Source organism: Arachis ipaensis, chromosome B08, assembly GCF_000816755.2.
Source record: "Arachis ipaensis cultivar K30076 chromosome B08, Araip1.1, whole genome shotgun sequence".
NCBI classification, from domain to species: domain Eukaryota; kingdom Viridiplantae; phylum Streptophyta; class Magnoliopsida; order Fabales; family Fabaceae; genus Arachis; species Arachis ipaensis.
The window spans coordinates 125,837,613-125,847,714 of record NC_029792.2 but is presented as its reverse complement, the minus strand read 5'-3'; the positions used below and the strand labels follow the sequence as shown (position 1 = coordinate 125,847,714).

The window sequence follows — 10,102 nt, the reverse complement described above, 5'->3', positions numbered from 1 at the left end:
ATATTGCCACCCCTACTCTCCTTGTAGATACTTCATTTCAATTAGCTTATAGATGACAAAGGTATTGCGATTTACTTGTTTTTTTTTTAAAGGCATAATTCATTCTTCAAATTACATTATTTATTTATCTTGTTGATCTTTCATGCATGTAAAAAAAGGATTTTTTTCCGTTATAAATTATCAAAAATGATTATTTTCACCAAATACGATTTTTATCTTTATTTACAGGAATACACGTTTTTATTTTGGGTAATTAGGACAAGTTCGTCGTATTCCCGGTGAACTCCATATTTTTTATGGAGTTCGCCATACCCCCGCGCGAGCTCTATACTATATATAGAGTTCGCTGCACCCCCGACGAACTCTATGCTAAATTTTTCCTATAAATGGCCCTAACCCAATGGAGCTGAGCACTGAACTTTGTTCTCCACAATCATTTTGGCTGTTGATTATCTCATTTTTTTACAATGGCAAGAAATCCACTGTTATCCATTCATTACAATGGAGATATGGTGTATGATGAGGAAGGTTCTATCGTTTTTAGATCGAACCAACCTATATTTACCCATCTGACAGCAGAAATCAATTGTTTAGAGCTGTTAAAGAATCTAGTATTACTCTCTGTGAGGACGCAAGAGACAAAGAAGGTGATGAAAATCTACTACGGATATCCAACCGAAATAGATGGTACTTTAATTTATAAAAGGTATGTCACAACTGTGTTGTTTCTGCTGGTGGTATATTTATGTGAACACACTTGTGATAAAAACGTTATGGTATTTTTAATCAGGTATCGTCTGCGCGACGACGAGGACGTAGATGAAATATCAGGCGGACAATGGTGGATCTGAATATGGCTCCTGAAGGTAGTCAAGAAGGGTCTAATGTTGAAGTGGACAATGCTGAGTTGGATGACGGCGTTGAAAGTCACGATGGTTCCGCTGTTAGGGATCCGATGATGGATCAGTATGAAGTTAACCCTGATGATCGAGACGATGCTGAAGAAGAACCTGTCGAAATTTCTGATGATGGTGACGATGAAGAAGAGATGAACTGTTACGGTGACACACAAATTGCCCTGACACAGCCCGCTATTTCCCAACCGTATGATCGCCCTGACCACTTCTCTATGTTGAATCTGGAGGCAATGAGTGGTCCTTCACCCAGGGAGGCCCTAAAGATGATCCAAGGAATGAGTTTGAGGTTGGACAACATTTTCAAAATAAGGAAGAAGTCATGTTGGCTGTTAAGATGTACAACATCAGGAGGGCTGTGGAGTACAAAATAGTAAACAGTGACCAGTGGAGGTATAATGCACAGTGTATCCAATTCGGACCGGGTTGTAATTGGAGCATACACATATCATATCGCCGTAAGGTAGAAAAATGGGAGGTGAGGAGATACAGAGATCCTCACAGATGCATGCAAACTTCGATGGGACAAGACCATCGTCGGTTGGATTCGAAGGTGATTGCGCAATACATTTTCACAATTGTAAAAGCGGATCCAACAATAAGTATCAAAGTTCTGCAAGGAGGTTTAGAGAAACACTTCGGTTACAAGGCATCGTACAGAAAGGTTTGGCTCACAAAACAGAGAGTGATTGCTAGCATATATGGGGATTGGGAGGAGTCATATAACGAGCTTCCTCATTGGTTGTTCGCTATGCAAATGTACTTGCCTGGTATGGATTTATTCGTTGTGTTTATATATTAATAATACAAGAACGGTATACAATGTGCTTATTGAGAATTCGTCTGTAGGTACTTGGGTGCAACTTGTCACTCAGCCTTGGCCTGGTTTAGCTGATACCGTCATGTTTCATCGGGTGTTTTGGACATTTCCACCATGCATTAAGGCTTTCAAGCATTGCAAGCCACTAATTTCCATTGATGGAACACACTTATATGGTAAATACGGTGGGATGCTGCTCATGGCCATAGCTCAGGATGGCAACGCAAACATTTTGCCTGTTGCGTTTGCCGTGGTCGAGGGTGAGACAAAGGAGGCATGGTCGTTCTTTCTGTCCTATCTGCGTCATCATGTGACTCCACAACCCGGTGTCTTAGTGATTTCAGACAGGCACAAATCAATTGATGGTGCACTGAATGCCGATGATAGTTTATGAAAACCACCTCATGCTTTCCAGGCATTTTGTATGAGACACATTGCTTCTAACTTCATCACTCACTTCAAGAACAAGGACTTGAAAAAGGTTCTAATTAATGCAGCGTATTCGAAGTCGCAGCGGGATTTTGCTCATTATTTCGGGCATCTACGGGGTGAGAATGAGGCGATCATGAAGTGGCTTGACGAGATGCCACGATCACAGTGGGCGCCGTATGCTGATGAGGGTCGTAGATTCGGGAACATGTCGACGAATATCTCTGTGTGCATAAACGCTGTGATGAAAGGTTCTCGGAATTTGCCAAAAATGGCTCTTGTTAAGTCAAGTTATTTCCGGTTAGGAGAACTTTTTGCTAGAAAGGGTTCCGAGGCCCTTGCTCAACTCCAAGTCGGCGCCGAGTTCTCGCAGACACTAATGAAGGCCATTGAGTTCAACTTGAAGCACATCAACACCATGAATGTTTACCAGTTTGATCGTTCACGAACTAGCTTCACAGTTGAAGAGTTAGCGGTAGTCCCTGGGTCCAGACAACAAAACTACCAGGTTCTACTCGATGAAGGCAAGTGTAACTGTGGGTATTTCCAGGCGCTTCATCTTCCATGTCGTCACGTCCTCGCAGCATGCTCGCATGCAAGAATTGATTGGAGGGGGTTTGTGCATCCGGTGTATCGCATGGAGTCTGTCTTCAATGTATATAGGTCAGAGTTTCGTCCGATTGGAGATGAGGATGATTGGCCATCCTATGATGGGCCTCGCATTCGACCCAACCCTAGGATGATGACAGTGAAGAGAGGTCGACCGATCAGCTCTAGAATCCAGAACAACATGGATGACGTCGAGCATATAGGGGAGAAAAGGTGCGGATTGTGTCGTCAAACTGGTCACACGCGGAAGACGTGTACCGCTATTGACGGTGCAGGTGCATTGTCTAGCCGACGTTAATTAGCGGGGTGGGTTTGTTATAACTGTTACGATTGTAATTTTATTTTCGTGTAATTTGCATTGCAAGAAAAGTTGATAAAATTAAACTTATGTGGCTGTTAAATTCTAACGCAGTGATACCAAAAAAAAAGATAACGATATATATATATATATGTGTGTGTGTGTGTGTGTGTGTGTGTGTGTGTGTGTGTGTTTAACAAACATCTGTGTATACATTATCGCCAAATACCCTAACTATCCAACAAAACTACACCATACAAATATCTACTAGCCCATCCTTTGCTTACCCCCACGCAGAGGACGCTGTCTATGAGGCCTCGGGTCTAGACACCCACCTGTGCCACAAGCAGGTGATCGAATATTGTGCTGAGCTCGCCCGAGCTGAGGATCCGGGTCAGGCTGACGAGTGCTCATCTACTCCCTCAGTGCGGCATAGTCTGCAGTGGATGACGACCCGTTGGAGGGATCATCAACATGTCGTGGCTGGTATGCTGACTGAGGAGGAGATGTGTGCATCTGCGAGAATGGCTGTGCCTGCACTGAATGTGTCCCGATATCTGCCAACCCGCCATCACCCCCTGCATCAAACCGGTCATTCACTCAGGGACCAGCATCTTCACATCAAGCAAGTCCTGCGTGTCCAATATGGGCTGGTAGTGCATATGCTGTCTAAGATCACTAGGGCTGAATGGTAGATGGAACTGGGTACCGATGTCCCCATGCACCGCCTATTGCTCCTGCTGGCTAGTCCCAACCTCTGGTCCCTCGGCCTGGTGGCTGGAACTAACATCAGAGTGATGTGAACCAGGGGGTCTGAGGGACAAGTATCCTCCAGGCAAGGATCATGGCAGAGTCCTAATAGTCTGACCACCAGCCTCATGCCCACCAACTCCCTCTGCCCCACCACCTAGGGGGCTAGCTGAGTCCATGTCCCGGTGAAGCTCGTCAGCCTGCTCCCTCCCTCCGCCTCCACCACGTCTGCCTCTGCTCTAGCTCTCCCCCATTCCCTACCTCTCCCTCTCCCAGCGGGAAGGCGTAGCTTTGGAAGGTGACCATCCTCAGGCTGATGTAACTCTAGAGCAGGAGGATGGCATAGAGGCAGGTCCTCCGGCACCACCCCCGCCGGCACTAGATGCTGGTCACCTTGACCAAACAACCCGTGTGTGCCCACTGAAGGTACCAAGTCATATATGCCAGTGAAGGACGCAGGTTTATATGATGATGGATGTGCAGACGATGGTCGGCCCGATGATCCCATAGCTCATGCCATCCCCCCAGCAAGTGCGGGAACCACTCAACCCGTCCAAATCGACCATCCATCCCGTGCATGCTGTCGATGTCTAATGGCCTGGCCGGGATGTGCTGCAGGCCACCAAACTGCCACACCACTCGGTCCACCTGATGCCACTCAACAATGGCAAAGCAGAGCAGCGGGCAGACAACAGCCGCCGTATGGTCAGCCTCAGTAATCGCATGCGGAACTATACCCTCCAACTGTGGGTCTGCATACGGTGTCCACTCAACCTGTTTCCAAGACACAAGTTGGTGTTATTATTGAATTTTCATTTGCAAAATACATAACATAAAGTAAACTGGGTATGCAAAAATATTTATGACTTACAGCGAGCATGCCAATCCCGTTCAGGACACGCCTGTATTGCCTAAGGTGCCCCTCACCTCTGGTGTTGTCCGGTCGGTACTGAACCCACCTACAAATCCGCGGTAAAGGAAACATCACAACTCATTTATATTAAACACTTAATATAGTAAATAAACAAATGAATATTGCAGAAAACAAAAAAATATACCTCTCAACAAGCGAAAACTGACGGGTATCAAATCCATCTGGATGTAGCAGGGGAATACGGTGGTAAGCCCAAGACAATAGCAGGCTGACGCAACCACCCAGGTTGCGCGCACCATGCTCCTTGGCGCAGTACATCTGGTGGTATATCCAAGCCAATACAGCCGATCCACACGACAGCCTACCACATGCATCGAGGTCCTCCAGCAGGGGGAGCCACCTGATGTGCACCCAAGAGTCAGATGCATCTAGGAATAGAATACCCCCTATCAGCTGCATAATGTAGCCTCTCGTGTACCTCAGGAGGCGCTCCTCAGTGGTGTCCTACTCCAGCTCTCCGTAGACAGTGTTAACTGTTAAGGAACCACGTTAGCTTGACAGTCCACTTTGTCTGGGACTGTCTATCATCCGCGCCAGGCACAACACCAATAACTGCTGACAAAAGTCCTCAATGGTCCGTCTCTGATGGTGCTGCTCCCAACTATCTATGCACCCGCTCATAGGATCACCATCGATCCTGAGTCCCAGCTGATACGCCACGTCCTGTAGCGTGATCGTCATCTCCCCGCATGCTAGATGAAAGGTGTGGGACTCAGGCCTCCACCTCTCTAACAACGCCGAGGCAAGTGACCAGTCATGGTCAAACTCAACCATGTAGGCCACATATTCAAATCCGACTCGTCTGAGATATGGCCTAATCGCCTCCGGTGGCCTCGTCATCAAATTCCGCCTGGTGCGCAAGATCCGAGGTGCCTACCAAACGGAAAGATAAAATTAAAAAAAAAAAACCAGCGTCAACTCTAAATAGCACAAGTTCACTGTTTCATAATTAAAGAGAGATAAACGAAAACGATATCATCATACCACTCGATCAAGTCTGCCAACAATATGCTCAATCTGATCTAATCTGTACAGGGTCTCCTCGTATCCCAATAACTGCTGCTGCATCTAACCACAACCAATTTAAACAAAATAACATGTACTTATCAGCATTTGTTTCACATTAACGGGATTTCTAAACAAACGTATTTGATAAATACTAGTTATCTACCTCACTTTCACTAAAACCCTAGGCAACCCTAAGCTATTACTCACTTAACCCCACATTTTAACTTAATTTTATTAGGATTTGACTAACAACTTAAACCAATTTTTCTTACTAAACTAACTATTAAATAGACTAAGAGCTTATACTAATTCACATGTTAAAAACAATCAACAACCACCGAATAACATGAAATAAGTAAACAGTAGCTCTAATTATAATTAGCATGTAACCACTGACTAAGAAATAATAGGTAACTCTAACTAATCTGAGAAAAATTACTCAAACTAATATTTAATTACTAACCTCAAACTGTTAATGCTGTGAATAACGAATCTCTTGAACGCCGGAATACAAAAAGTTCTAACAGAATAGAAATTAGGAGAAGATTTGGAAAGAAAAGGACAAGGGACAATGGTCCCACTTCGAATTTATAATACGCAGAACTTTGCATAGAGTTCACCGGGGGCACGGGCTACGGCGAACTCCATAAAAAATATGGAGTTCGTCGGGGTACGGCAAACTTGCCATAATTACCCAAAAAAAAAACGTGTATTCCTGTAAATAAAGATGAAAATCATGTTTGGTGAAAATAATCATTTTTGATAATTTATAATGGAAAAAAATCCGTAAAAAATATGTACAAACTATAAACCTTAAGGTAGCGTTTGTTTTGAGGTATTGAGATAGAGACTAAGAGACTGAAATACAGTATTATGTTTGTTGGTTCAAAGACTGATACTAAAATTTCTGTCTCTGTTCCCAAAATTTCAGTATTTCAGTACCTTCATAAAGTAAAGACACAGGGGACTGAAATTTTTAGAGACGGAGTCTAAAATTTTAATAACATTTTATACCTAAAATACCCTCATATCAATTAATTAATTTCAATTTTATCCTTTGTGCAAATTAAATTAGAGTTTCATTCTTATTTCAATTTCTGTTGTCTCTTACTTTGCACCAAACAGAATACAAAAATTTATTTCAATATCTGTCTCTTAATCTCTATCTCTTAATTTCAATCTTTCAGTTTCTATCTCTCTACCAAACACTACCTAAGAATCTTTGAACAAGGACTCATTGAGTAGATTATCGAACTACAACTTGCATTGGAAGTTTGCTCATATTATGAATTGTGTTTTTCTTATTAAAATTGAATTTGATATATCTTTTTTCAATTTTTCAGGTATCGTTAGACTTTATTCATGAATAAAATTTTTTATTACCCATAATTTTCCTTTGTTTTGGTGGTGTAAACATGGATTTAAGTATTTAATTAGATTATTAAAAATTACTCCATGAACACTAGAAATCGGACATATATAATAAAGTATTTAACTAAGTTAATGCGTTTTTTCTTCAAATGTACGTATATATACACTACAGCTGTTGTTTTTTATCTTTCTCTTTTTTTTCTTTCATTATCTTTCGTCGACGTCGTCTTTTTCAACGTTGTCATCGTCATTGTTGTCGTCATCTTTTTCTTTTCTTATTCTTTTTAAATGCCGTCTTCTTCTTCAACGTCGCCTTCTTCTTCTTTTGTTTGATTTCTTTTACTCTCTCTTTTTTCTTTTCATCTTCAATCGTTGTCTTCTTCATCTTTTATAAAAGTACAGAAATTTTAATTCACAAAAATTTTAATACATAGCACATAAATTTTTAAAAAATTACGTGCTCAAAATATTAACATACATCTAACTAATAAAATACATATAATACAAAAATTTTGATATATAGCATAAAAATTTTGTTACATAGCATAGAAAATTTTTTTGAACCATCATAATATTGACATTCAATCAACAAAATACATATAGTACATAAATTCTAGTGTTCACTGCAAAATTTTTGACACAACACATAAATTTTTGATACACATATAGCACAAAATTTTATTCTAAACCACATGTTTAGAATATTTGACTCACCAAATTAACAAATTATATACGTAGCAAGTATTTATGTGCTATGAGTAAAAATTTTTATGCTACGTACAAAATTTTTTATAATATATTAATAAAACCGATCTAAATTAATATTTTTTTTTTTTAAAATTACATAATATTAATGGTATATGAACTAACACATAATATGCTAGGGAGCCAACAGGTTTTTTTTTTTTATTTGTAACTATCAATTAGCTATTATTAATATTTTTAATGGTGTGAGATTACATCTAATGATATGAGATTACTCATTTTTTTTTATGGTTAAGTGTTAGGCAAATTTTAATAAAAATGCTGGGCGTAGACTTTCTCTATAAACATTCTTCTGAAAAAAACTTCTAAACTAAAAAAATTGGTAAAATATTAAAATGATATTTCATTCATGTTTATTACTTAATTTTTCAGTTTAAAGAAGCTTGATCCGCATTCTTTTGAGGCAAGGTTCTCATCCAAGCCGGAGGCAGCATGCCAGTTTGTTCTTCAACTGTCTTGAACAAAGGTGGCAACATCTTATACACACCGGCAACCTCCTTCAAAGCACTCCGCTGTCACTGCCTTCGCCATTGCCATTCGTCCAAATGCTGATTTCCGGCTTGAGTCCACGTACTGCGTCGCCATTAATCTTAGCAATCTCTTGATACATTCCACGTTCTATCATCAAGTAGTCCCTTAGAGCTGCATAGTTTCCTCCAAGTGCTTCATGGAGTGTCTTTAGATATGCACCTTGGGCTTTCCCTAATTCCATAAGCCCCTCTGCCTCCTTCTTCTTCGCGTATAGCTGCGCATCTGCTAATTTCATTTGTGCTAAAGCTTCTTTCTCCTTTTGGAAAAGAACTGCTTCTGCTTCTTTTTGTTTCTTGTATAGTTCCCAGTTGACCTCTTGTGCCTATCGAATAATTTTACTTGTTATGGATTCATAAAGAGTAAACGTAACTAGGATTTCATTCCGCATTTGTATATTGACACATCATGAGCAAAAGTGTTTGAATCAACTATCTAATATCGCAAAATTCACAGAAAACAAAAAGTATCTGATAAATTCAAAATGTTATCATGCAGTTATTATTGCACAATTCAAGAATTGATGATAAGTTGCATTATTTTACTTTGTCCAATGGCCAATCTTAGAAATTCAGTGATATTACATACTTCAGGAGTAGAAATAGTATACAAGGAAGGATACTAATTAATGAATTGCATAGTATAATTATAGATAATTAATGTTTAGCAAGTTAATATCATTAATTTTTATAAAAGGTTTAGGGTTTAGAGTTAGAATTTAAAATTTATATAAAAAATAATTAAAAAAAAGTTGTGAAGGCACTAACCTTGGGAAGGTAATCAGCTCTAAGTTTCTCAGTTGTCGCCTTAGCATTCATCTTCTCAACCTCCCCCTGCAGCTGTGCCTCCCTCAAAGACACTACCTTTTTAGCCTCGATCGCCGTCCACCTCTCTAGCTTCCACCACTTCCACCACTCCGCCTTCTTCCTTGCCAGCTCTGCATTTGCCTCTGCCACCTTTGCTTCCTTCAAAATCTCAAACTCCTCCACTGATGTCCTCGCCTACAACACTCAAATAAACATGTTTCAAGACTATATCAATATAAACTATGCATTTCCTTCATTAAAGAATAATAAAAGTACAAAACATTATTTAATTACGTCGATCTCCTCCTTATCGCCGTCGCCTTTCTTCTGAGTGGTAATGATCTTCATCTCAGCATCGATCTTGGCCGCATTCTGGAGCGTCTCGCCTTCGCTAAGCTTGGCACCAACCTCTCCCTTCTTCTTGGCCTCAGCAACGTTCACCTTGACCTGATTTGCGGCCTCCATCTGAGTCTTCTTGCCCAAGCAAGAGAAGTACTCAGGTCCCGGCACGTCCACCAGCTGCTTCAAGTTCGCATTGTAGATCAGCAGCCCAAACTGATTCAGTTCTAGCTGAACTTTCTCGAACACACCTTTAAGTAACAGTTACATGCATGTTAGTTTCAATTAATTGATTTCTGTTACTCATGAGTAACATTATTACCAACAATTTGCAAATTAAGTTCACAATAAGGTGCAATCATAATTTTTTAGAAGTTCTGACCTAAATAAAATAGGGTTATTTGAATGTTTAGTAGAAAAATCATTTTTTTTATTTGGTGATATGATTAGAAAAAGAAAAAAGAAAAAAGTATATGGAATATTAAGTCATTTTTCTTTTCTATTTCTATTTTTTTTTGGAAGAATTTAAAA

General features: G+C 40.2%; 1 protein-coding gene and 1 pseudogene across 1 annotated transcript; one reads left to right on the top strand and one right to left on the bottom strand.

Annotated features, from left to right (window-relative positions):
• Positions 839-2,200, top strand: LOC107611717. The gene is made up of 3 exons (XM_016313615.2): positions 839-1,061; positions 1,145-1,684; positions 1,764-2,200. Exons 1-3 carry the CDS (start codon positions 839-841, stop codon positions 2,126-2,128), a joined length of 1,128 nt encoding a protein of 375 aa, XP_016169101.2. The 3' UTR covers positions 2,129-2,200.
• Positions 8,252-10,102, bottom strand: part of LOC107613210 — a 2,835-nt pseudogene continuing 984 nt past the window's right edge.

Coding starts and splice junctions, on each gene's coding strand:
- LOC107611717 (XM_016313615.2), top strand. CDS start 839: ATGGTGGATCTGAATATGGCTCCTGAAGGTAGTCAAGAAGGGTCTAAT. Junction 1,062..1,144: donor AGAAGAGATGAACTGTTACG/GTGACACACAAA, acceptor TTGAATCTGGAG/GCAATGAGTGGTCCTTCACC. Junction 1,685..1,763: donor TATGCAAATGTACTTGCCTG/GTATGGATTTAT, acceptor ATTCGTCTGTAG/GTACTTGGGTGCAACTTGTC.